This window comes from Pollachius pollachius, assembly GCF_949987615.1.
Source record: "Pollachius pollachius genome assembly, chromosome: 9".
NCBI lineage: Eukaryota > Metazoa > Chordata > Actinopteri > Gadiformes > Gadidae > Pollachius > Pollachius pollachius.
Genome location: NC_136942.1, coordinates 1,476,530 through 1,502,037, shown reverse-complemented (window position 1 = coordinate 1,502,037; position 25,508 = coordinate 1,476,530). Strand labels below are relative to the sequence as shown.

General features: G+C 46.9%; 2 protein-coding genes across 5 annotated transcripts; one reads left to right on the top strand and one right to left on the bottom strand.

The window, feature by feature from the left end:
* Positions 1-45: 45 nt before the first annotated feature.
* Positions 46-8,311, bottom strand: gtf3c6 (general transcription factor IIIC, polypeptide 6, alpha). 4 transcript variants are annotated; one of them, XM_079743422.1, is made up of 6 exons: positions 8,172-8,311; positions 1,369-1,449; positions 1,194-1,257; positions 943-987; positions 740-859; positions 46-534 (listed from the first exon to the last, which is right to left on the bottom strand). In XM_079743422.1, exons 1-6 carry the CDS (start codon positions 8,190-8,192, stop codon positions 416-418), a joined length of 450 nt encoding a protein of 149 aa, XP_079599548.1. In that variant the 5' UTR covers positions 8,193-8,311; the 3' UTR covers positions 46-415. The 4 variants fall into 4 exon arrangements, with proteins under 4 accessions (XP_079599548.1, XP_079599550.1, XP_079599547.1 ...); XM_079743424.1 differs by having other exon boundaries at positions 1,386-1,449; positions 8,172-8,206; XM_079743421.1 differs by lacking the exon at positions 8,172-8,311 and adding an exon at positions 1,541-1,680.
* On the top strand, positions 7,569-25,508 carry LOC307080625 (zinc finger homeobox protein 3-like). The gene is made up of 11 exons (XM_079743420.1): positions 7,569-7,835; positions 10,144-11,869; positions 11,979-12,523; positions 12,728-12,941; positions 13,553-13,663; positions 13,898-14,037; positions 14,210-14,320; positions 16,134-16,278; positions 16,488-21,145; positions 21,230-21,889; positions 22,124-25,508. Exons 2-11 carry the CDS (start codon positions 10,180-10,182, stop codon positions 22,238-22,240), a joined length of 8,391 nt encoding a protein of 2,796 aa, XP_079599546.1. The 5' UTR covers positions 7,569-7,835; positions 10,144-10,179; the 3' UTR covers positions 22,241-25,508.

The window sequence follows — 25,508 nt, the reverse complement described above, 5'->3', positions numbered from 1 at the left end:
TAATACTGGTGACATAAAAAGGCATAAAACCGGACTTTAGTAGAAGTTATTTATTTTTTTCATTACTATCACCTTATGTGGGTTGTAAAAAAAGGTTCATAATATACAGGTTGATATTAAGATTTATACAATATAAGCATCCCTTATTAAGGAATTAAAAATACATAACACATTTGTTCCCTTGCATTCAGAACAAAATGAACCCATAAATTAATACCTTGTGCAGATACTACGGTGTTCCAAGCGTTCTAAAATCCAAAAACTACAGAAAAATATTAGCTCTCTTCAACATTTGTCTCACCCACACACACACACAGCAATTATACGAAAAATAAAGGCCATACCAATGTGGATAAAAGATGGGTAATAAATGAGAAACATCTAGATGAGAAAGTTGATATTAATGATCAATATGTCATTCCATAGTCGGGTCATCTGCTGTGTTCTGCTGTGGCTCCCCTGACCTCTCCTCATGGCAACTATCCAAGGGGTCCGGGGCCTCGACACAGTCAGTCCCATCCTCCTGTCCAAGGCCTGAAGAGCCAACACAAAGAGATACAGTATATTATGAAGATTCGTTAGCAATGGGAACCATTGGGAACTAATGGGAACCAAGCGCTTAACATGATTAATATAATATTACTAATTGACTTGATTATTGTCTTACATTTTCACTGCAATCACACAAATAAAATGCCATGGTAGACCTTCTAGCTAGAGTATGAGCCCTTTGCCTCACCTGTGCTAGTCTCGTCATCTTTCTCATCTTTCTTCTCCGTAAGAAAGATGCGTTGCATTTTCAGTTTTTTTACAGTATGACCATAGTACTTCAGGCCTGCGGTGCTCTCCTTGCTGTCTCCTGTGGAAATCATGAGATAAGTGAAACCGACGACATGGGCAAGCGGTCAAGGAAAGAAACAAGTCTGAAATCATGAAACATACCATTGGGTGATCCCTCCTCGAATAGCACACATGTGCCTAATGCATCTGTTAGGAAGTTGAAGCCATTGTTACAACGAAACATAACACATTTAGTTCATTACTACAATATGTTATATGCTAAAGATTTATATTATATTGAAGTTATTATAGCTATTAGAGACATTTGCAGGGTTAACTAGTTGCCTAAATAAAAACATACCTAAATGGTACCGTAAATGTAGATTAACCTAATCTTTATTTATTTTGTTTACCTTCATACTCTCCAACAAATACATATGGTCCAACTTGCATCACGGGCTTATCACTGTCAATGTCCTGCAACACGAACGAAACTATTGGCCACAATACAAAATAACCTTTACCTCATGCTTTGTAGCCAATAGGCCTACAACAAATCACATGTTTTTACAAAAGAGGAAAACGTACCAGTATATTGCACGTACCGCGGCACTTGGAAAGAAAATCATTGCTGATTACACCTGCCAGCTCCACAACCACCAGCTGCTCCTGAAATGAATGAGGAAAATAGTCAGTCCCAAAGTTAGCAACACGAGCTAGTGAGATATGCTGCTACCGTAATCAGTTATTAATGTATCACCTCTTCTTCCCATTCATCGTCCATGTGTAAATCTTTATAAAAAATAAGTGGGAAGGGGTATTTATACGCGCACTGTAGGCTATACAATGCACAGAGTAGTATGTCAAAAACTGCTCAAATACATTCGCATCCAGGGAACATTTCCGCGAATGTACGGTGTACGGTAAGGCCCACCGGGTAAGGATGACGTATTGTACGTTCCGTTCAGTTACAGGGATTGGCCTCCAAGTGGCGTGATTGTTCAGATATGCCGGTGTTACGCTCCATATTTAATTAAATAAATATATACCACTAAAATATGTACCCCATCACCCCTCTGTTTTCTCCGTTTGTTCTTTATAGGTTACACCAAACAAGAATGGATCGTATTGGTATATCCTTCATTGTGAAAGGAATAATACATTTAATTATAACATAAATAGTAATTTTACATTGCAAGGGCATTGGTAGTTATGCATTGAAATCTCCTTGACTCATCTTAAGAAAGAATAGCACAACACAGTTACACAACACATTAATGTATTATTATGTACTATTTTCTTTTCACATTCATTTGTGACACATGGCAAATGTGTGATCAGTGTAGCCATAAAAGGCCCTGTATATTACACACAGACCATGCCAAACTGAACCTCACCAAATTATAACCACCTTGCTGCACTCAACAGTAAGGGCCTGAGTTGCACAAAGACCACGAACCAAGCTAAATCCCAGCAAACCAAACCGAAAAAATGATAAGATGTGAGGACCTATGGTTGCACAAAGACCAAAGCACAGCAACCCAAACCAAATAATAACCAATGCAGGGCCTGTTTGCACAAAGGCCAGTCAAACCACTCCTCTCCGAAGGAAAACTAATCATATCCAAATGAATCTGCCTTCAAAATTGAAAATATAATCATATAAATTCAACAAATGAGCTAAACTCTTGTCATGTACACACACAAACTATCTGGGGAGCTTCAAATGAAATCTACCTGCAGAATGTTAAATTGGGATAGGGACAACACATTTTTAACACTACTACGGCTATGACTACTACTACAAATAATAATAATAATAATAATAATAATAATAATAATAATAATAATAATAATGCTACTAATTCTTCTAACAACTACCTCTAATACTACTAATATAAATAAGAATCAACAATATAATCGATATAAAGAAACAAGAATAATAATGAAAACATGATTTCAAACGATAAATTAATGCATGATGTATTCAATTCAATTACAATCTAAGAATGATGATGGATACCAACACATTTAGAAACAGATAACCAACTGAAACTTATTTATAGATGTCAACTGGGAATGGTAAATAAAATCAATAGGCTTTTCCTTAAACGATAAAGTACTGTAAAGAAGACCATATAAAAAGTGTTTAAAACAAATGTTTTTTTAAGGCCTTTTCAGAACAATAAACACTCTCATTTCTGCACATTTCCAAATTTGTTTCTGCACACAGCAGATGCACATTTCAATTGCGCATTATGAATGCACATTTCAAATGCACATTTCAATTGGTCATGTCCAACCACACATTTATTTGTGTCATTCCCACTTGAATGACCTGCGTGCCATTAACCGTTGACCCCCACCCCCCACAACAAAACACAGCAGTACCCGTAGGATGGAGACTTGACTTACTCACTGCTATACCTTTGCAGTACAGCACTGCAGGTATAGCATGCATTAGCATGTATTGCAGAGATTCATATGTATCTATGCAACAAAAATACATCTACAGTGATTGTTGGAACGGAATGGTCAGGCCGAATGTACTGTGAAGTAGATGCAAAATTCAGCAAATGGATGGATGGTTTTTGTGGCAAGTTCAATTCTAGATGCTGATGTAAATATTTTGTCTGGTTGTGAACAGACTGAATGCATTGCATGTTTTATTTCAGTTGAACTGCATAACTTGTATTGTTGACTATTTTATTGAATTTGTGTGTATTCATAAAAGTATTATTTTTATACATATGTATGTAAACATATAGTTGATACATACAGAACATACTGCATACATACATACATACATACATACATACATACATACATACATACATGCATACATACATGCATACATACATGCATACATGCATACATACATGCATACATACATACATGCATACATACATACATACATACATACATACATACATACATACATACATACATACATACATACATACATACATACATACATACATACATACATACATAAAAATAGAAATATGAGAATGAAGGATTGTATATTCATTTATACATTATTTATGCATTCAATCTTCAGCACGTCACACCATGACCAAACATGCGACCCAAGAATAAAATGGTTGTTGAATTAATGATAAAGAGGTATATAGATAAATAGATAGATAGCTGCATAGGTAAGATAATAACAATCATCAAAATAATACATAAATAATAATCAGAATGTAAATAATGAAAAATTCTGTAATAGAAATCATAAGGTAAACTACTTAATATTTATAAAGATTAAAATATGATGATTAATCGTAATATTTGTAAGGAAAAATTGATCTATATATTTTATATAATGTATAATTGTAATCATATTTATAAAATTAATAATAAAATCTATAATTATTCCTAAAACATGTATATACCATTATTTATAATAAACATATATCATACTAAGGAATTATATAAAGGGGCCACGAGTGCCCCCACCCCCACCCCCTGTGTCTCATGTATCACTGGACCATGGTGTAGTTGTCATGTCGACCAGCCCACAAGTTACTATGACAACAGCTGAAGGGGAAGCACTTGCAGGGGAGGTAACTGGCTCCTTGGGGACAGGGGAAGGACAGGGGTAATGTCAACAAAGACTCAGATAGAGGGACTTGAAGACAAAAAAAGCGGGAAGATGAAGAGAGAGGTCAAGTGAGCGCTAGTTGGATGAGGTTGGGTTTCCTCAATGTGTGCGTCCATGCATCGTCACGGGCACGTGTGTGCATACGTGTGTGTGTTTGTGTGTGTGTGTGTGTGTGCGTCCATGTGTGTGTGCGTGTGTGTGTGTGTGAGTGAGAGAGAGGGATAGATAGACAGGAAGACTGAACTAAAAACTGAGAGATTTTACATGTATATGGATATGATGATTTCTCAGAGGCCAAAACGCTACCCCACGGACCTGCTCGAGAGCAGGAAGCTGCTCCCCTAACCGTTGGAAAGGGCCCCTGCGTTTCCTGTGAGTGATGTATGGTACCTGCTCCATGTCGCACCCTAGGGCCGTAGAGGGGAGGGGGCATGCGAGACACTGACATTAAGGACCGTCGAAGGTGTCATAGGCCTCCACTGATACCCCCACATTTTGTCATATAAATGTCATAAAGACAAGTTTGGAGTTGGGGTGCGTAGGATTTCCTGCCCGGGGCGTAGTGCTGTGGTTAATTGCTCCATTAGACGTGACAGGGTAAATTGGTAGAAGGGCTAACCATTGTATATTTTACTATGAAAATAACCTATGGCAAAGACCCGAGGGCATGGTAAACATAGTGATTGTTAATATGTGTGTATGTAGAAAAGGACCGAGTGTGATAGAGAGATAACCCCATTTACATCTCCCTTAATTCGACCATTATTAAAAACAACATATATTGTCATTTTTCATGGCTAAGCCTTAGGGGTAAGTTTATCCTACTGTCTCTAAGTTTATCCTACCGTCCTGTGCCAGATTAGAGCATATCTTCATCATTTACATCTGCAGACATTGTTTTGTATATTGTTTTGTATGCATTGTGTTGGGTTGTGTTACAATGCATACGTTACATGATCTGTTCTATTTTATTTATATCAAATCATGAAAAAATGGGTAACGCCAAGCAATATTGGGAGGATAGGCGGGACACCGTTCCAATCCAGGGGTGTTGTTATGCAGAGGCACAGAGTAACACATAGGCCTGCATTAGCTGTGGGTGCACACACACTCACACACACAAATACACCCACCCACACACACACACACACACACACTCTCTCGCACACACACACACACACACACATGCATTCTTACACACACACACACACACACACACACACACACACACACACACACACTCTGCCTCATACCTATATAGCACAGTGTCCTCTATCATTCGTGAGCTTGAACTGCGTGTGTGTGTGTGTGTGTGTTGGTGTGTGTGTGTGTGATTGTGTGTGCGTGTTTGTTTGTGTATGTGTGTGTATGTGTTTTCAAGTGAGGGAGTAATTGTGTGTGTGTTCATTCAGGATATTTCCTCAATCAATTAAAATAATGGATAAAATACAAAAAATCTAAAATCTAAAAACTACTATGACTATATGTATATATATATATATATATAGAGAGAGAGAGAGAGAGAGAGAGAAATAATTGTTCCACTATACATTTATGAATATCTGAGTCACACAACGCTTGACCATAATATTAAATCAATAGAATGGTATGCAATTTTCCTGTAGTGTATGCTTTTAGTCACTTATTTCAAAAGTAGCACAATACAATTAAATGGCATAGCAAAAATGATCATTTATTTTACTAGCCTGTCTGAAAAATAAATGAAAGCTGTATATGCAATATCCTTTCACACATACGCATCATACACACACAGACACAGACACAGACACAGAGACAGACAGACATACAGCCAGACAGCCAGACAGACACAAACACACACACACACACACACACACACACACACACACACACACACACACACACACATACAGACACACACACACACACACATACAGACACACACACACACACACACACACACACACACACACACACACACACACACACACAAGCATACACCGCAACATATACTGTTTAACATAAAGATATCATGTCCTTTCGGGCTCCGTAAACATAAAATATGAAAGGCCTACCAATGGATAATATCAACAAATTAAAATTTAGCTCCTGAATATGCTGTATTTTAGATACATGCATAATAATGCTGTCAATTTCATCAGATTGTTCTGTCGTAAAGTATTTTTAATGTAGGCATATAGGCTGTTGAGGGGTTAAAAAATGTCATTGTTACTACTTTTGTCAATAAATGGTAGGGCTTAATAATTCATCAACGGGCAAACAGTTACGTTTTATGGAGTGAAAAAATACCCCAAATGGAAAATGAAAGAAAAACCATTTAAACCAGTGTCATGCAAAACCAAAGGTGAAGCAAAACAAAAGAAGGTCACTAAGGCCGATGGCGGCTTTGGTCAATCAAAGCCTGAAATAAAGGGCAGAAATGTAATCTTACAGAACTAGGTGCAGTATTATGCATCTAAAATATGGGCATAGAGATCGACAGATTGCACATCTAGCATGAAACCGACAATAGAATTATCATAACAATAGTCTGAGTCGCAAGGAGGGGACGGGTGGAGAGAAATAAAATCGGACCATTCTCGGACATGTCTTCTATGATAATAAAAATAGAGAAGGGCAAATTAATTATACTTTGTTTTAAAAAATCGTTTTATGTCTTATGTTTAGAATAAGCCAGAGAGAGGCTTTTAAGTGTGAAAATAAATAAATATATAAATTGTACCTGTTTAAGTGCGTGCCACCCATTACATTATCAATGGGTGTATATATCTATAATCAAAATATACATATACGTTTATACTTTCTTAATAGTAATACGGTTCGAAAAAACTATGATTTTAGCATATATAACGCAACACTTTTGCATAGAAACACAGACATGGCTTAAGTATGCAAAAGAAAATACGTAAAAACCGAATTGAAATGCTACATTCTCGTTCAACCTAAACCACATATTTTTGCAAACAATAATATCATTTCAGTTTATTTTGCATACTTTCTAATATTTTAGTATCGCCTTCTCTTCATTCGGTCTCGTCCGTCGCTTATTCCCCTCCCTCTTTCTCTGTCGCGGAATCCTATTGATCGAAACGGGCTAATTAGCAGTGTCTGCGCAATTACGCACATGCGCAGTAGGGTAATCTCAGCCATTTTTTGAAGGAAACTAATTAGCAGGAATAAAGAGCCAAGTGTTTTTTTCTCCTCAATGATCAGAACTCATTCTACCTCTGGAGCTCGCGCACCCCTCCGTCCCCACGTTGTGTTTACTGTAGCCTACATGTAGCTTTAATTACACTGTTGTTAACTCGGCCGCCGACCACTTCTCCCCTTCCCGTCCAGGAAACGTTTTGGACCATTCGAAAGGAATGAGTGGGCTTTCTCTGCGATTGTTTTCTGGATTACTACACATTCGTTTCACGGCGCCTTTAACCAGTACCGCGGCAGACATGTAAGTGGGAATTTGTTTACAAAATGTAGCGAGCGAAGACAACGCGACGACATGAGAGCGAGCCAGCGGAGCACCCGCTCGTGCGTTATCCTGGGCTGTTGTTCCGCATGCCGAATAGTTCACCTGTTACTAAAGATCGGTCCCTCTGTTGTGGACGAATGGTCATTTGGGCTGCGTTGGGGTGTAAACAAAGACAAAAGTAGTTTGCAGGCTTTCGCAGATGCTGGTCGTCCGAGGTTTGAGGCAGTGAGTAAACGGAATGGCATCCCAAGTTATCTCTCCTTTTAACGTTGTGATTATTTTGGGGGTGAAATACAGACAACTTAACGCTATTACCTTGTTGTGACAGATGTCCATTTCCTCGTTTAAAGATATAGTCCGCCAGGCCTCTTGCTTTCATTTCAGTTCAGTTTTTAAAGATGCATTTTTGTATTTTTACGATATACAAAATCGTATTTCCAGTAGATAGTCACACTTGTCTCTATATAGGCGTAATTCTTTATGTCACTCTTTCTGTCGCTCCTCCTTTCTATTCTATTAACACACACACACACACAAACACACACACACACACACACACACACACACACACGCACACACACAGAAAATCATAAGATAGTATAACATGGATGTACAAGTAGGCTATAATATGAACGTTCTATGTTAACTAGATATGTTAACTATGTTATTAAATATCCCATAGACTGCCATGGCCAATACAATGCTTGATTAGTTTAACAATTATTTTATTACATTTTTATTTAGCCCATACCAATGTCAAGTGAGGTGGAGACATGGCCATGTTTGATTTGACTATTTTAAGTAAGATTCAGCTATGCCTGTCTTTGTTTTATTTATTTTTATTTACTATTTTGCCTTAGTCAGGTCTTGGCCTATCTGTGGTTGGTAAATCAACAAGATGAGAATCACATTGCATGTGCAGGGAGGGATGTATCTGCACAATGTTAAGTGATGGTTTCCCGTGCTTGTGATCAATAGGAAAGCCAGAATGCTTGTATAAATAGTTACATTGCCGATAGACCCGGGTTATTGATTGCAGGGTAAATGAAAATCTTTATCAGATTAGAGATTGATTTGTCCTCGTTGCAGATAGACAGAGCGACAGACAGACAGACAGACAGAGGCAGGCCAGCTCGGTGCCGAAGCCATAGGAAAGAGGGACAGTATTGTATTGGTCAGGGGTCCGTGGCCTGTGACATAAACACAGTACATTAAAGCATCATCAGAGCACCGGTGTGAGCCATATATCTCCGAGCTGCAGAGGAGAGGGGGGGGGGGGGGGGTTTATGTGTGTGGGTTCAGGAGAGAGAGAGGGAGGGGCGGGTATTGAAGCAGAAAGAGGACGGGAAGAGGTGGGAGAGGGGGGCTGCGAGGAGAAGGTGAAATGGTACATTAAGGTCTTTCCTTGATTAAAAAAAGGGGTCAGTAATGAGAGTGTAGGCCAGAGAGAGGGAGATAAGGAGCAGTCTTCTTCTAATCTGCCATACATCAATCAGGTGACATGGCAGGCCCGGTGACAGGCCCATTTAATATGGGAACCCATTGTTGACGAAGCCCTGTGCGCCGGGACCTACAGAAACCATGTGCAAAGACGCACCCACAGTATGTCTTCTGTTGATTTGATTTCCCCAAAACTGAAGCGTATGAAGACTGGCTGATAATTCAGACCATAAACCCAACCCAACATATTTAATTAAAACCAATAAGGACTTATCTTTGTTTTTTTTTATCTCGTGCTTTCTTTTACATCGGATGTTTATTATTATGATAATAATAGTCGTAGAATTAAATGATTCCTTTAAAATAATAGACTCAGTCCACTTGTGTTGTTTACAGTGTAAAACAACGTGTGTATAATGGAGCTGCAATATATTCTCCATTACAGTCTCTGCCCTGCACTGATGTGCAATTCTATTCCAGCAGACCTATAACGTGGCTTCAGTGTTCTTCAATCCTCTTTTATCTAACCAAGCCAATTTAGACAAAGGCCTCTAGTTTAGAAGAATTTAGTTCTTTATATAATTCTGACCCCTAAGGAATATTATAGACCCCCCCCACATAGACTTTACCCCAGCATTCCTCCACGAGTTCAGCCTCGTATTATTGATTTTCTCATTAAGGGCTAAAGCTAACCCTTGAGTAACCGGGCGGTGTTATACACTGTGGAGGCTGTATTGAACACATGCTGTCCAGGGACCCCAATCAATGGCACACGTTGTTATGCAATAATATTTCCCCTATTCATTTAGTCTCCCCTCTTCTCCCTCTCCCCCCCCCCCCCCCCTAGGTGTGGCAGTGATGTGTGGTCGCTGTAGCCGGTGGCATGGACAGCGGTGAGGGCGGAGGGGAAGGGTGGGAGGAGCGGGATGCCGCCGCCGCCGGCCTCCACCCGCAGCCTTTATCGCCTCCTCTCCTGACGCCCGAGGTCTTCCCCGAGCAGGGGTCGCCGTCGCACACCTCCGCCGCCGCCGCCCCCGCCAAAGAGCCCCCTGCCATGCCCCGCGTGGGGCCGCAGGGGGCAGGGGGGTCCCCGGCCGGAGAACAGACCCAGGGGGGCACGGTGGGAGCAGGGTGGGGCGCTGGGTGTCAAGACCAGGGGCTGATGATGATGAAGGAGGAGGAGGAGGAGGAGGAGGAGGAGGAGGGCAGCAGGGAGGGCTGTCTGTTTGAGCCGGGGACGGGGAGCGAGGAGGAGCGCGCCATAGTGGGGGACGAGGGGGTGTTTTTTAAAGGGGGTCTCCTCCCGGCAGCCCTCCAAAGCAGAGAGGACGTGGAGGAGGAGGAGGAGGAGGAGGAGGAGGAGGAGGAGGAGAATACAGAGGAGGCCATCTCAAACCAAAGCCAAACCAAATCCAAATGTTCTTTATTACCTCAACTGAGCCAGCATAGCTCTTCTTCCAGCACTGCAGCGGCCCCCGCAGGCGCTCTCGACGGCAGAGCCCCGGCCCTCCCAAAGCCCTGCCTGCCCCCCCTTCCTCCCCCTCGCTCCCCCTCTCCAAAGCACTCCCCCGGCCCCCTGGCGAGCGAGGCGGAGGTGGGAGACACCGAGGGAGAGCGCGGCTGGATCTCTGGCTTCCCCCTGAGCTTTAATTCCCAGCGGTCCGCCTCGCCCTCCCCGCCGGCGGGGCCCAGTGGGGCCTCCCCGCCGGCGGGGCCCTCCCCCAACTCTGCCAGGGCCGCCCCCGGCGACGCCAAAGCTCCAGAACCAAACGACGGCCCGCCGGAGAGAGGGGCGGGGGACGAGGACGGCGGGGACGGCGGCGGGGACGTCCTCCGAAGCCTCAGCCACGACCTCTCCCCCGGCTCGCTCACCAGTCACATGACCATAATGCACTCGCGCAACTCCTGCAAGACCCTCAAGTGTCCCAAGTGCAACTGGCACTACAAGTCCCAGCACACGCTGCAGCTGCACATGCGGGAGAAGCACCCCGAGACGGGCGCCCCGTGCGTGTGCTCCGGGGGGGGCGCCGGGGGGAAGTGCGTGTGCGGCGGCGGCGCCACGGGCGGCGCGTGCTCCTACTGCGTCTCCGGCAAGGCGCACCCCCGCCTGGCGCGCGGCGAGACGTACGCCTGCGGCTACAAGCCGTACCGCTGCGAGGTGTGCGACTACGCCACCTCCTCCAAAGGCAACCTCAGCATCCACATGCAGTCGGACAAACACCTGAACAACGTGCAGAGCGGCGGGCACGGCGGCGGCGGCGGCGGCGGTGGCGCGGCCTCCCAGAGCCACTCGCCGGAGGAGCAGGGCTACAAGCTGGCGCTCCCGCTGCAGGCCCCGCCCCCCAGCCAGCCCGCCAAGCTGGCCCCGCCCCCGCTGCCGCAGCAGGGGCACGCGGCAGCGGGGAAGCGGTGGCGCTGCGACGTGTGCGACTACGAGACCAGCATCGCCCGCAACCTGCGCATACACACCACGAGCGAGAAGCACACGCACAACATGCTGCGCCTGCAGCGCGGCTTCTACCTGTCCCACTGCCGGAGCCTGCCGCCCGGCCTCAAGCACCTGCAGAGCCCAGGTGAGCCGCGCCACAGCCCCGGCTCCGCCCCTTCGGAGCCTGTGGTAGCGTACCCCCGTGCGATGGGGATCTGATTTTCTTCCTAATCTTTGCCTTTGTGACCCACCAGGCGGCGAGCTCCCTCTGGGCCTGTGCGGCAGCGGCCCGGCGGCGCCGGACGTGTCCCTCGCCACGCTGGGCTCCACCCTGACCCCGTCCCCGTCCCCGTCCCCGTCTCCCCCCCTGGCCCCGCCGCTGTCCCCCAGCGGGGGCCTCTCGCCGGGCGTCTTCCACTGCCTGGTCTGCTCCAGCTTCTCCTCGGACAGCCTGGAGTCCGTGGAGCGGCACCTGGCCGCCCCGCGCTCCCTCCCCCAGGCCGAGTGGTGCTCCCTGGTGGCAGGGGGCTGCCACTGCAGGCTGTGCGCCTACACCACCCCGCTGCGGGCCAACTTCTCCCTGCACTGCCAGACGGACCGGCACCGCGCCCGCTACCAGCTGGCGGCCCACATGCGGGAGGGCGGCGAGCGGGCGCCGGAGGAGGGCGCCGCCCTGGTGGCCAAGGGCCACCCGGTGCAGCTGCGGTGCAACCTGTGCGACTACGTGACCAGCAGCCTGGAGAAGCTCCGGGGACACGCCCTCAGCGCCCACCACGAGGCCAGCGTGCGCGTGTACCGGGTCAGTACGCACACACACACACACACACACACACACACACACACACACACACACACACACACACACACACACACACACACACACACACACACACACACACACACAGTGTGTTAAAGTGTTAGTTATACAAAACAAACGACAGGGTGATGTTTGTGTGTGTGTGTATGCTTGTCACCTCTCTCACTTGTCCTCCCTTGTGTTCAGTTCCTCCAGCAGTACGATGGCGATGTGGACGGGGGCGTGTGGCTGTTCCACTGCCTGCTGTGCAGCCACTCCTCCTCCTCTAAAGTCCAGCTGCTGAAACACAGCCAGACTGCCACTCACCAACAGAGGGAGGGGCTACTGCAGCTGCAGCCAATGGGAGGAGAGGAACTGGCAGCAATTTTCACCATCAGCAAAAGCCCTGACGGTGTCAGAGGTGAGGGCCTGTGTGTGTGTGTGTGTGTGTCAGGACAGGGAATTAAGACACAAAGAGAGAGAAAATGAATCATGGCTGCTGGTCAGATATTGATTGGCCAAATTGATTAGTCGATACAAATCCTTGTTGCACTCCCAATCACCCTCGACAGTAGCTAACTAGCACCTGCTAATCAATGGGCCAGGGCGTTGTGCTCCAGAACCACGGGTTACTCCACACTAATCCTAAATGCGGGGGACACTTAAGGAATTGATGTCCCGTGTTATGGAAAAGTGCCAGATGAAGACTTTCCATTAGCCACTTGTTAAGGAGAGAAAGTCTTCCTCGGGTCCCGCTGTGTGTGTGGATTAAGTCTCATCGGGGTAAACTGATGTGTTCTAAGACTGTATTAACTCCACTCCACCTCTGAGGGGAATCTAATGGAGAATCAATAGCTGATCAATAGTGTACAGCGGCGACACAGGAGTGCACTGTGGCCCAGAGACATTGGTCTTCTTGAAGGCCACTGTCCGGAGAGTAATATGAAATACAATAAGCTCTGGGATTTACTGTGAACATTCTCACTGATTATGTATGCATAACCTCATTATTTGTCTTGCTCCGCCCCCCAGGAGAGACGAGCGAGGATATGGAAACTTCCAGCGAGACAAACGAAGGCCCTCCGGTCCAAACCAAAGACACGCGCAACTCGGGGGTCGAGCAGAATACTCGGAAGACATCAGGTATAGCTGATGCACACGGAAAATAATTTATGTTTCCGCATTTCCTTGTAAGCAGTAAATACAACATCAGCCACGTACACCTTTTTTTTTTTTAATATCCTGCGATATATAATTATATAGAACAATGTGAATTAAACAAGCGAGCCTGAATGCGTTTGAAACATTCCAATTTGGATCTGAAACGAGAAAAAAAAACAAAAGCGCATTCATCTTATTTATCATTCCCTCTTGCAGGAGACGTACGCAGCGCCACGGAGAGGGAAAAGAGAACCGCCACGCCCCCGGCAAAGCGTCCATCTTCTGGAAGCGAGGAGACCAAGAGCCCCCCCTCCCCCAAACGCCCCAAAATCCACCAGCAGAACGAGAACCAGCAGGTGAGCCCACGATGAGCCTCTCCACTTAATTAAACCGGCGCACTAATGAAACGCACGCTAACATAAAAAACACATCAAAACAAACATTAAAAAAAGGGCGCTCTGGATACACAGATGCGGCAGTGCCTTCTCTCTAGTCTGAATGGCTTGTTGTGTGTCGTTGTGTCTCCAGACAGCCCGGTGCGCGCTGTGCCAGGTGTGGCTGCCCTTCACCGCGCTGAGGAACCACCTCACCTACGTGCACAGCGTCGCCCAGGACTGCGTGGAGAAGCTGATCAGCACGGTGAGTGTGTGTGTGTCGATGCACGTCTGCATGCGTGCGCTTCCGCCCCGCGCTCTCTGTTTGCTGCCCTCGTTCATTCCACGGCAGAAGAAAATGAGAAACCAAGGTGATGGGGGGGGGGAGTGAAATGTAGGCAGACAATTCCATTAAGAAGGCACCAGAGAGAGAGAGAGAGAGAGAGAGAGAGAGGGTAGGGGAGAGAGGGAGATTTTTTAATGCATGCTTAAGTAGCTCCCTGCTATCATCTTTGATGTAGCCGTGCGCTCGGTGCATGTGCACGGACGTCATCAAGGAAGGGAGAATAGGTGGGGGAGAGAGAGGGAGAAAATGGTTTGACTGAGTGAGCGAATGAGGGAAAAGCCAGTGTTTCTATAATGCATGTTTAAGTAGCCGTCTATTACCAGAAGTGCAGTCAAGCTAAAAGAGGGAGGGGGGGGGTTGCTTTTTACTGTGTCTCTTTGGCTAACAAAGCCTGGTCATCTATCCACATCACCATTCGCCATCTCCCTGGCCCGTATGCTAAGTAGCCTTTGTCTCTCCCTCTCCTCGCCTCCACTTCACTGGCTGCTTTTCACCCTTTTCTCCCCTCTGCCCCCCCCCCCCCCCCCCCCCCCCCCTCCAACCAACCTCCCCTACCTTCCCCCTACCACCAGTACTCCTATTGCCGCAATCTTATTCCCTGCTTCCTCTCTCTCTCCCTGTCTTGATTATACCCCCTCTCTCTCTGTTTCTCCCTCTCTCCCTTCCTCGCTCCGTTTCACTCTGTTCCTCTCCCTGTCTTGATTTCTTTCTCTCTCTCTCTCTCTCTCTCTCTCTCTCTCTCTCTCTCTCTCTCGCTCGCTCGCTCGCTCGCTCGCTCGCTCGCTCTCTGTCCACGACCGTCTCTATTTTATTGTTACTGGTCCCTTTCTTTCTTTCCTTCTCCCTCCCTCCCTCCGTCCTTCAGCCCCACTCCCCACTTTGTCCCTCTCCTCCTTTTTCATATTCTACACCTCCCTCCCCCCCACCCAAATGATCCCTCCCCCTCCCAACCTCACTCCCTCTGATAGTAATTGAGGTTCATTAATTCAGGCTGAGGTGATGATGGCCATTATGTACCTTGCTTTCCAATTATGCTCTCTAGATTAAGCCTGACCTTCAGTTTTCGCTGCTGTGTGTGTGTGTGTGTGTGTGTGTGTGTGTGTGTGTGTGTGTGTGTGTGTGTGTGTGTGTGTGTGTGTGTGTGTGTGTGTGTGGACGTACAACCATGCGTGTGTGCCTTTTCTCTAAAGCTGTTAGACAGATAACACTCTTGTCATGTAAATCTCATCTTTAGCTGTCTGTCCTTTTCCTTAGGCTAGCTAGCTGCCCACTCCAATATAGCATTTGCTCTCGGTAGCTGTGTTTTTTTTTTTTTCTTTTTTTATATGAGACGCAATTTTATATAAATTCATTATTCAGCTCGGTAAAGCTTTATTAAACCCCGGGGCCATGTTGGAGAGTGTCGTAGGAGCTGAAGGCCGGCTACACATCTCTTCCTAGCGTATAGTTCTTATAACATGGAGGGCGTAGCTGTGTGCTGTAAAACGCAGGTTTAAGATAGAACTACACACTTAGATATTCACACAAGTAAATGTTTTATGATGTTGGGAGTCTGAGGACGTTTTACGTCTCCCTGTCTGCAAATGTAATACGTAGCATGTTTTATTTATGATGTTTCATTTAGGAAATAAAGGCGCATTCAATTTTTCCACATTGCTTTTAGGGAAGGAAACAACAATTTTCTAAAAAATAAACGGTATATTGACAGACTATTACTTTGTTTTGTTTCCAGGTTGCACCATCCGTGGATCAACTGGAGACTCAAACCAAGATGGAGTACGATTATCACACGGATTTCCAAAAGAATAACTCTAATAACAACATAAACACAAATGGCTCCCATTCCCCCACCACAGTGGAAAATATGAGAAACACAGGTGGGCATCATAGTTGTTATACTCGCTGATGGTATAAACAGATTTTTATTTAACCAGAATGGTGAAAATATCAAATATGTTGTAAATTCAGATTTTGTTTTTTATAGTCATAGCTAATAAAAAAAGATTAGAATTATATATTATTCTATAATATTTTATGTAAAAAATGTTTCTCAAAAATATCGTCCACTACCGTCTGCCTTTTGCAGAAGAGTTCCGGGAGAGCACAGAGGCACACGAAGCCACGCCCAAAGACGTGACCGCACTCCTCACTCCACCCTTGGAAGAACCCACCTCCCACCCCTCCAACAGCAGACCCTCCCCTCCGTCTCCCAGCCATCACCCTGCCTCCTCCCCCCCCAGCTCCCCACCCAACGACCCGCCTCCCCCCTCCGATCGCCATGGTTACCGCTTCCGTTGCAGCAGGTGCAGCCTGGCCTTCCCCACCCATGAGAAGCTGCAGGTGCACTGGCAGTACCACGCCATGCGGGCGGCGACAGAGTGCCCCCTGTGTGCGAGACGCTGCCGCAGTCAGGAAGCCCTGCAGAGGCACATGCAGAACACCCACTCACAGACGGACACTGCAAACCCCCCGAACGCTCTCATGCCGTCGCCCACCGCCCAAACCCAACTGGAGCTCACAGCCGTTGAACAGGACGTTAGATTATCGCCTCTTGTGGGCGAGGAAGCAGACGAGGAAGAGGATGATGACATGGAGGCCGAAGCACTGGTCATGGAGAAGAAGGAGGTCAAGACAGAGGAAAGGAAGGTGGAAGGAAAGGAGACACAAGTTGGGGTTAGTGGAGCTCAAGAAAACATTCTGGATTTGGGGAAATGCCTCCAGGCAGAAACTGCATTGGAACCCACTCCCAACTTTTATATGAAAAAGGGTTCAAACCCAACCATGGACCGCTATTTAGACCCAGCCAGGCCCTATAAATGCACCATATGTTCAGAATCCTTCACCCAGAAGACCATCCTTTTGGTCCACTTCAACTCTGTTTCTCATCTCCACCGAGCCCGACGGGCCCTGCAGGAATCTGGCCCAGGCCACACCAACCCTGAGCCCCCCCGCGGCCCAGACCCTAGACCCTACCGCTGCCGGCTGTGTGGTGTCGGCTACAGCCAGAGTTCCACGTTGGACATCCACATGCGCTCTGTTCTCCACCAGACAAGAGCTCGTGCTTCTCAGAACGCTGCACCGCAGATCCCAGCTTTTGGTTCAACCGCTCCGGCCCCAGTCCATTCCACTACAGCTCAGACTGCTGTCACCAGTGAGGGTACTTCCAAGAGCATCCCATTAGCCAAGAAGGCAGACCTCGTTGCACCGTCCATCTCTTCCTTAATAAGCACAGCGGCCGAGGCCCAGCAAGCCCTTCATAGCCAGGCCGAAAGCCAGCTAGCTAAGAGGTCGGCCGAGTTGCTGTCATCCAGGAATCAGATACTGCTTATGCAACAGCACCAGTTAGCCCAGGCCCAGGCCCAGTTACAACAGCATACTTCCCTCCTTCAGTCTCAGCTCTTTAACCCAGCACTGCTGCAACATCTGCAGTTAGGACCAGAGAGTCTGCTGAAGCAGCACTTCTCTATAGCTCCAGATAACCTTCTGTCACTGCAACAGCAACTTCTCCTGCCCTTTTACCTCTCTGGAGAGATGAAGCTTAACCCAGAGTTAGTTCTTAAGAGCCTAGAACTTAACCAGACCGATTCCTGTATCACTGCCCTGATGGAGCAGCTTAATCCAAAGGCTACGAGAGAGTCCACCCCTCATGTGGAAGAGAAACCAACCCAGAGGCAAACCCCAACCTCAGCCCAGTCCCCGCTAAATGAGAGTGTGGAGAGTGAGGGCAGGGTGAAGGCACACGGTGGTGGCTCTGTCATGACCCAGAGCGAGCCAGAGTATAACATACCTGGTCTCAAGGAAGAGAAAAGAGAGGGCACGATCCACGTCATCAAAGCCGAGAAGCAGAGGGACGAGCTGAATCAGGCCGATTGCTCGCCCCACAAGCGCTTAGGACTTGATTGTCCTCCTCCTAGGGTGCCCTATGCTGCGGTGAACGGAGAGCCTCTCAGAAGCCTTCTGCAGAGTTACGGTTACGAATTGGCACTGCAATACATACAGAGCAGGCAGAGGCACCAGCTGAAGATCAACCACATGGTTCCAGAGGGACACAAGTGCCTTGAGGAAAAGCAGGCCTATCTAGACATGAGGATGAAGGACTACATAGAATTCAAAGCCGGCAAAGTTGAAGGGTGTGAGGAAACCCTAAAAGGGGAAGGAGTAAATGGGGAAAGGATTGATGGCTCATTAGAGAAGAAAACGGAGAAGGAACAGGAAATATTGCAGAAAGAAGAGAAGGAAAAGTGTCTGGACTGTGGTAAGATGTTCTCAGATGCGTTGGTCCTCAAGACCCACCAGGAGTACATACACAGGCAGCTATTCCCCACTGCGGTGCTGGAGAAGTTTTCAAAAGAGTACAGGCTGCAATATGACCAACTCTACCCACTCGCAGAGTCAAAGTCTGAGGAAAAATCTGCTGATGCTCCACCGACACCAAAACCAGATTCAGAACCAGAGCCCGGGCTAGAGTCAGGTGAACAAAAACCTGCCACCGATTCAGAGCCCAAAGCTAAAATACTTGCTCCTGTCACCGATTTACCACCAACCACCCCAGTAAGCAGTCCTTCTCCATCTCCTCAACCACAGGCCTCTCCCAAACATGAGGGCCCTCTCCCAAGCCCCTCTCCTCCAGCGGTCTCCCAAACACCCTCCCAGGGCATGGGCCTAGCCAAACTTTCTCTTCCATTGCCCCAATTTCCCCTCTCTTCTCTCCCCATGCCCCCAATGTCATTCCCCATGGACATGCCCTTGCTTCCTTCTGTTGTGATGCAATCCATGGGTCTTCAGTCCCAACCCTGGTTGGACTCTGGACTGACGTCTGAGATGGCAAAACTGTACCAGTCGCAGCTGAGCCCCACACTGCTATCCAAACAGGCCGACCTCGGTCCTGCTCTGTTAGCCCAACAATCCCAGATGAACCATATGATGCTAGCTCAACCATCACATCATAGCCCTGTACTCCAGCATCCTCAAGGAACGTCCACCATGCATGACCCACAGCAAGGCAAGCGGCCCCGTACACGTATATCCGAGGAGCAGCTGGGTGTTCTAAGGCAACACTTTGACATTAACAGCCTCCCCGGGGATGAAGACGTCATCAAGATGTCCTCCAAGTGTGGGCTGCCTCACAAGGTCATCAAACACTGGTTCCGTAACACCCTGTTCAAAGAGCGCCAGCGAGACAAGGATTCCCCCTATAACTTCAATAACCCTCCGACTACTGTGTTGGATGAGCCCCAAGAGGAAGTGGCACTATTGCAGGTTCTTACAGAGGCTGCATCGTCCATCTCCCCCGGTCTGCCGACCAACCATTCCCCACAGCCCCAGAGAACGGACCCCCACAGAGGGGAACCAAACAGGGGCCGTCGCTCCTCTCGTACCCGCTTCACTGAGCAGCAGCTGGAAGCGCTGCAGAGTGTGTTTGAGGCCACGCCCTACCCGAGAGAGGAGGAATACGACAGGCTGTCCGCCCTGCTGTCCCTCCCCAACAGAGTCATTGTTGTGTGGTTCCAGAATGCCAGGCAGCGGGCTCGTAAGAGCCAGGAGAAAGGGGAAGAGGACGGGACAGAGGGTAGGGCCCAGGTTGAAGACACCCAGAGGCGAAGCCGCGGGGGCCACAAGAATGACACGGATGATGACTGTGGGGAGGAGGGCCATGGCGACCGGCAGAATGAAAACTCCATGGATTTGGCGTATGAGTATTACACCCATGCGGACTCCCCTGTTGATGCAGATTCTCCAACTCCTCGCACAGAGAGTAAACATGAGATAGTCAACGGGAAGCAAACCGCGCTTGGTAAAATGCAGGATGAAACTGCAGCAGCTCAAGCTGAGAAGATGCATGGCCCAGTTTTACAAATAAAAAACGAGATCCTAGAAGCAGATAAACAGAACCAAAATAAGGCCTGTAAAAGAGTAATACCCTCACCTAAACCCCAGCCTAAGCCAGAACTACCGTCAGAGAAACCCCAACACACTTCTGCTTCATCTTCTGATAGAACGAAAGCTAGTGTTCCAACTTTCTCTCAGTTCAGCCAAGATAGCAGCCGTCCCAGTTCTGCTCCAGCCATAGATAGGCCTGCTCAGTCTCCTCTCAACCCTCCCTCCGAGTGTGAGACGGACAGAGCCTGCATGCCTGATGCTACCATGGGCCGATCCGCCCACCTCCACCAACAGAACTCCCTGCAGCACCAAACCCCGACCCAGTTCCAGTGCTCATTTTGCCCCATGTCTCTGCCTTCGCCACAGCTGTGGCAGGAGCACCAGACCAGGCACCTGCTTGCCGCTCAGTCCCAGGTTCAGCTCATGCACCCTGGCTTCTCAGACCGAACCATGCCTTACATGATGATCCACCCTAACCAAACCCTCATGGCCAGTCAGCTGCTCGCCAGCGCCATGTCTCAGATGCACCCGAACCCAGCGCATCCCATGCTTCCCCAAATGAACGGCCTGCACCTCAACAACACACTCTCGGATCACCTGAGCAACAGCCTCTCGGGCCTGCCTCATTCGTCCATGTCTTCGGGGAAGCCGAGTTCAAAGGTATTGAACGAGGTGAGCTGTGAGGCCCAGGGAGGTGGGAGAGAGGTGGAGGACGACCAGAGGAGGGACAAGCGGCAGAGGACCACCATCACACCGGAGCAGCTGGAGGTGCTGTACCAGCGCTACAGCCTGGACTCCAACCCCACCAGGGGAGTCCTCGAAAGTATCGCGCGCGACGTCGGCCTCAAGAGACGCGTGGTTCAGGTATGTTTTGGGAAGACGTCATTCGTGCATTTCACCTTCATATGAAGTCAACTCGTAATGAAATAACATTTTTTGTTTTTGCAGGTTTGGTTTCAGAACACTCGTGCCAGAGAGAGAAAAGGACAGTTCCGCTCCACCACCACGGGCACCAGCTTCAGCCTAGGTCTGAATCACCTGCGCTGCCTCTTTTGTAGGGCTCTCTTCAAGGTCAAAAGTGCCCTTGATGCCCACATCCGGTCCCGGCACTGGGCTGAAGCCGAGAGAGCGGGCTACAACCTGTCTGTAAGTAATGGCTCCGCCAGCCAGCTAGGCATGTCTATGTCCTCTCTCTTGGACAACGCCGGCCCGTCTGCCTCCAGCGGCCCCAACCCCAACCCGGGCTTCGTCATGAGCCCCAAGGATCGCCTCGCGAGGCCATTGATGCCCTCCCACTGTTCAGCCATTGAACCAAACAGCCCAGAGGATGAAGGGGCGTACGAGGAAGAGGAGGAGTACCCATGCGACGAGGGCTCAAGCGTGGCCGAACAAGGGTCACTGAGTCCGGACGGCATCGGGGGTCCGAGCGGCGACTGGGGCGAGACCCTCTCCCAGAGGCAGTACCAACATCAGCAGCGGCAGAGGACCCAGATGAGCCACTTCCAGGTGCTCCAGCTCCGAGACTTCTACCGGAGCCACCGGACCCCAAACAGGCAGGAGTGTGAGGCTCTGGGCCAGGACCTGGGTCTGCCCCACCGGGTGGTGCAGGTATGGTTCTACTGTTGGATTTAAAAAAACAAATATATATTTCTGTCGACATCTGACCAAATAGATTGGGAAGGAAGAGTATCTAGGGTGTCGGGGCAAGGTACTAGACAACAGGAAAGGTTTCTGGTCCAGCTACCTTCCTGTTACATCTTGGGGTGCAAAAGGGATTCATTTTAAGGAAGTTTAATTTGACCATATTTAACGAATGTATTCCTTTTGCGTCACTTTGCACAGGTGTGGTTCCAGAACGCCAGAGCCAAGGAGAAGAGGGCCCGGAGTATGAGCTCTGACTCTGCCGGCAGAGAGCAGTCGGAGCTCTCTGCCGGGGCCGGGGAGAGAGACAGAGCTTAGAGAGGCACACAGGGATCATTTTTGCTTCCTCAAACTAAGTTCTTTCCAAACCCTCCCCCTACCTACATCACTGCACACACCCACTCCCCACTTCACACCTTACTGTCAGCCCGTACCCTGTCCCGCTTTGCTGCCAAACCAGAACCCTGAACACCCCAAAGAGGCGGCGCCACGACGGCCCAAAGAAGCTCTTTCAACTCCCAAAGTACGAGAGCGTTCCAACCCGAACACACAGCTTTTTTTCCTCCTCGTCTTTTCATCGTACGTCCTCCTCCCTGCCTGTTCCCAAACCCCCCCGAGAACTGCAACCCCCCCCATGTCCCTCCAGACACTGAACCAAAACCAAACGCCGTATTTATTTAAACAACCAGATGCCACAGAGGCCAAAGAACATTCTCCAAGTGTGTGACCTCACTGCCCAGCTAGACCTGCTGTCTACCTCTCTAGTCTCCATGACGGGCTCTCCACGGGGGGCCCTTCAACAGACAGTTCTCGTCTGCTAGCTGTGTAGCATGTAGCCGGTCGCGACTCGACTGGAATGAAAAGAATTGTCAAAGAGATTTTAGTGTAAATAGGAGAACTCCAAAAGAGAAACTTGAAGGAAAAAAAACAAAACAAGCAGTCAACGGATGACGATGAACTGAAGGAAAAACAACAAAAAAAATTACAAAAAAAAGTAATATCCTTGAAATGGACTGAGGTATTCACAAAGAGCTTTTACTGTCTCAGATTCCAAAGCTCGTAACCAAAATTTTACATGTCTGTGGGTTTAGTTTCAACATGTTGGTTTTTCATTTTCAAAACTGCAGCGCTGACGTCTGTGAAATAAGTGGGTGAAACCTGCGGCTAGCGTTGCTACGCATCGCACCAAAAGACTGACCCGGTGCAGTGAGCCAGCTCCACAAGCCAATGATGAGTCTTCTGTTCTGTACATCTGTGTACACCGTGTATGTTCCTTAAGTGGATAATGACCCAAATAGCACAGAAAGCAAAGGCCAGTTTGTCCCAAAAAGGACAAACTATTTTTATAGCACTCAACCATTATACTGTATATGAAAACATTAACCAAACTCGAATTTACATTGTGTGTGTTTAGTAATAGTTTCTTAATATAAAAATCGTATGGATTGAGATAAAACTGTCTTGCTTCGATATAATAGTGTCATGATTATGAGAAAAATGATGACAGCTTTGATATGTTAGGGTAAGGTGACTTACTGCCTTTCCTTACTATTTGAATATACCAATGGCTTACAAATGTTATGTGTTTTAATGTAAAGCTTTCTATGCTCAGGACTACAGTTCAACTTGGCTCTGTTTTCAAAGGTGACCATAATACTACTTTAACAGTTTTCTGTTTTCACAACAGAAGTGGCATGCTTTAACCCGGAAGTATTACAAGATATCTAAAGAACACACCTCTGTATTTCAAAGATCTGAGCTTTTCACCTCCTTGAGTAGTAGATTGTTCCACAAACCTTATTAAGACTTAAAGTGTTTAATAGTGTGAGGGGTAAATGTACAGTATTTAGCTTTTGTATGGTTGACTCATTGGATGTTTGTGAAACAGTTCCCGTTCCTACGGATGGGGGCGTCCACGCAAAACTGAGAGAGAGAAGAAAAAAAAACAACTTTGGATGTTATCAATGTTATTTTTGTACACTTTAGTTCCTTTGTCTTTCTCCTTCTAACCTTTTTTTCCACTTCCTTCCTCTTCCTCTCTTTCCTTCTTTTTTTCCTGTTTATTTGCAACCAGTCTTTTATTCTAACTGTAATAATGAAAATATAACAATAATAGCTAAACAATAATGAATGCTTTAAGACAAAAATCCAAAGACGTGATGATACTTTACCGTATGAACTACAAAAAAGCGCTACTGTTTCCTTGACGATGTGTTGCTATTTTTAAAGAAGGAAAGAGTCCCTATATTTAAGCTACTGTTTTCTGCCTCTCAATAAGCACACTGGAGACTGTAACCAAAACACCAAACTAGAGCCATGGCAGTCTGTAATATAGCGGTTGAAAAGTTTTACTCCTCTTCAAAAAAAGAATTTGCGGTTTGTTTTTGTTATCCTGTTTTTTTCTTTCTTACCAGTGTTGAACTTCAGCCCTTAAGGATGTCCAGTTTGCTGCTAATGTACTGTAGTTTCTAACAATACTGTAGAAAGATGCATGCTCCGATCGCTTTACCTGTTAGGCTTTAATAACTACAAACTGTAAAGATACCTTGAAGCTGTTGATAACATGCCTACGTTATTCTGTCACATGCATATGTTCTGAGTTGGATTCCATCATTGGCGTTCTGTATCTAATAATTATCCGTCGCCCAAAGAGCTGAACAAAAAGATTTTTACCACTTTGCAATTGTTATTTAAGTTTTTTTATTTTGAAAAACATTTCTTATTAAGGTTGTAACGATACACATTTACAAATGTAATGCATATGTTTAAATCCAATTTTTTTCTTTGACAGTTAATACACCGATAGATTGGGTTAGGATTTCTTTCTAAGGTGCTGATAAACCCGTGTGTGTATGACAAATCTTCTTGAGATATTAACCAAAAGCAAGATGAGCTAGGTTGCATTTTCTTTTTAGTGCATTGTACTGAACATCATCTTATTTAACATTCTGACTGAGGACTGAAATCGTTACAGCCTTAATACTTCTATCTCTTAGACAATACACACTCACACACACAACTGATGAATCCTATTTTGATACAGAACAGCTACCTGATGAAACTAACATTTCTACCAATATAGTATTTGCCTTTCTTTTTATTTTTCACAATGTCCATTCGTCCAGATCAGACAGATCTGCTAAAAACCATAGACCCAGACGTCCCGCTTCCCTGAAGTCCCAACGTTTTGCTCTTTAAACCAACCAATGTTTACGACAATACCAATGAGCTTTTTCTTCCGTAGAAAGACGTGCATTCCAAATACAGCCCAGGCAGTGTCTGTTTGATTCCTTCCATGCTCATTCCTGTTACTGTTGATTCAGCCGCTCCCCCCCCCCTGGTCCTTGGGACTGTAAGATGTACATATTGGGTCCTCTGTGGTGAAGGGATGCCGTCGTCCTTACCGTAGGTGAAACTACTCGGTTCTATTGGTTTTTCCTTTTTTTATTTCCTGGAGATGTTGTTGCCATAGTGATGACCAAAAAGATACCTGTGATGTGCACCTGTCCTTATGTCCTGCTCCAGTGGTATTAGTATGTCTACCCCCCCGCCCCACCACCAGCCCCTTACTGGTGTGTGTGTGTGT

Bases quoted from the DNA above. Each gene is read 5' to 3' on its own strand.
- gtf3c6 (XM_079743421.1), bottom strand. From the start codon at position 1,564: ATGGACGATGAATGGGAAGAAGAG. The intron at 1,258-1,368 runs GTACGTTTTCCT...TTCGTGTTGCAG, and splicing joins GCGGTACGTGCAATATACTG to GACATTGACAGTGATAAGCC. The intron at 988-1,193 runs GTAAACAAAATA...ACTTCCTAACAG, and splicing joins ATTTGTTGGAGAGTATGAAG to ATGCATTAGGCACATGTGTG.
- LOC307080625 (XM_079743420.1), top strand. From the start codon at position 10,180: ATGGACAGCGGTGAGGGCGGAGGGGAAGGGTGGGAGGAGCGGGATGCC. The intron at 13,664-13,897 runs GTATAGCTGATG...TCCCTCTTGCAG, and splicing joins GAATACTCGGAAGACATCAG to GAGACGTACGCAGCGCCACG. The intron at 14,321-16,133 runs GTGAGTGTGTGT...TTTTGTTTCCAG, and splicing joins TGGAGAAGCTGATCAGCACG to GTTGCACCATCCGTGGATCA.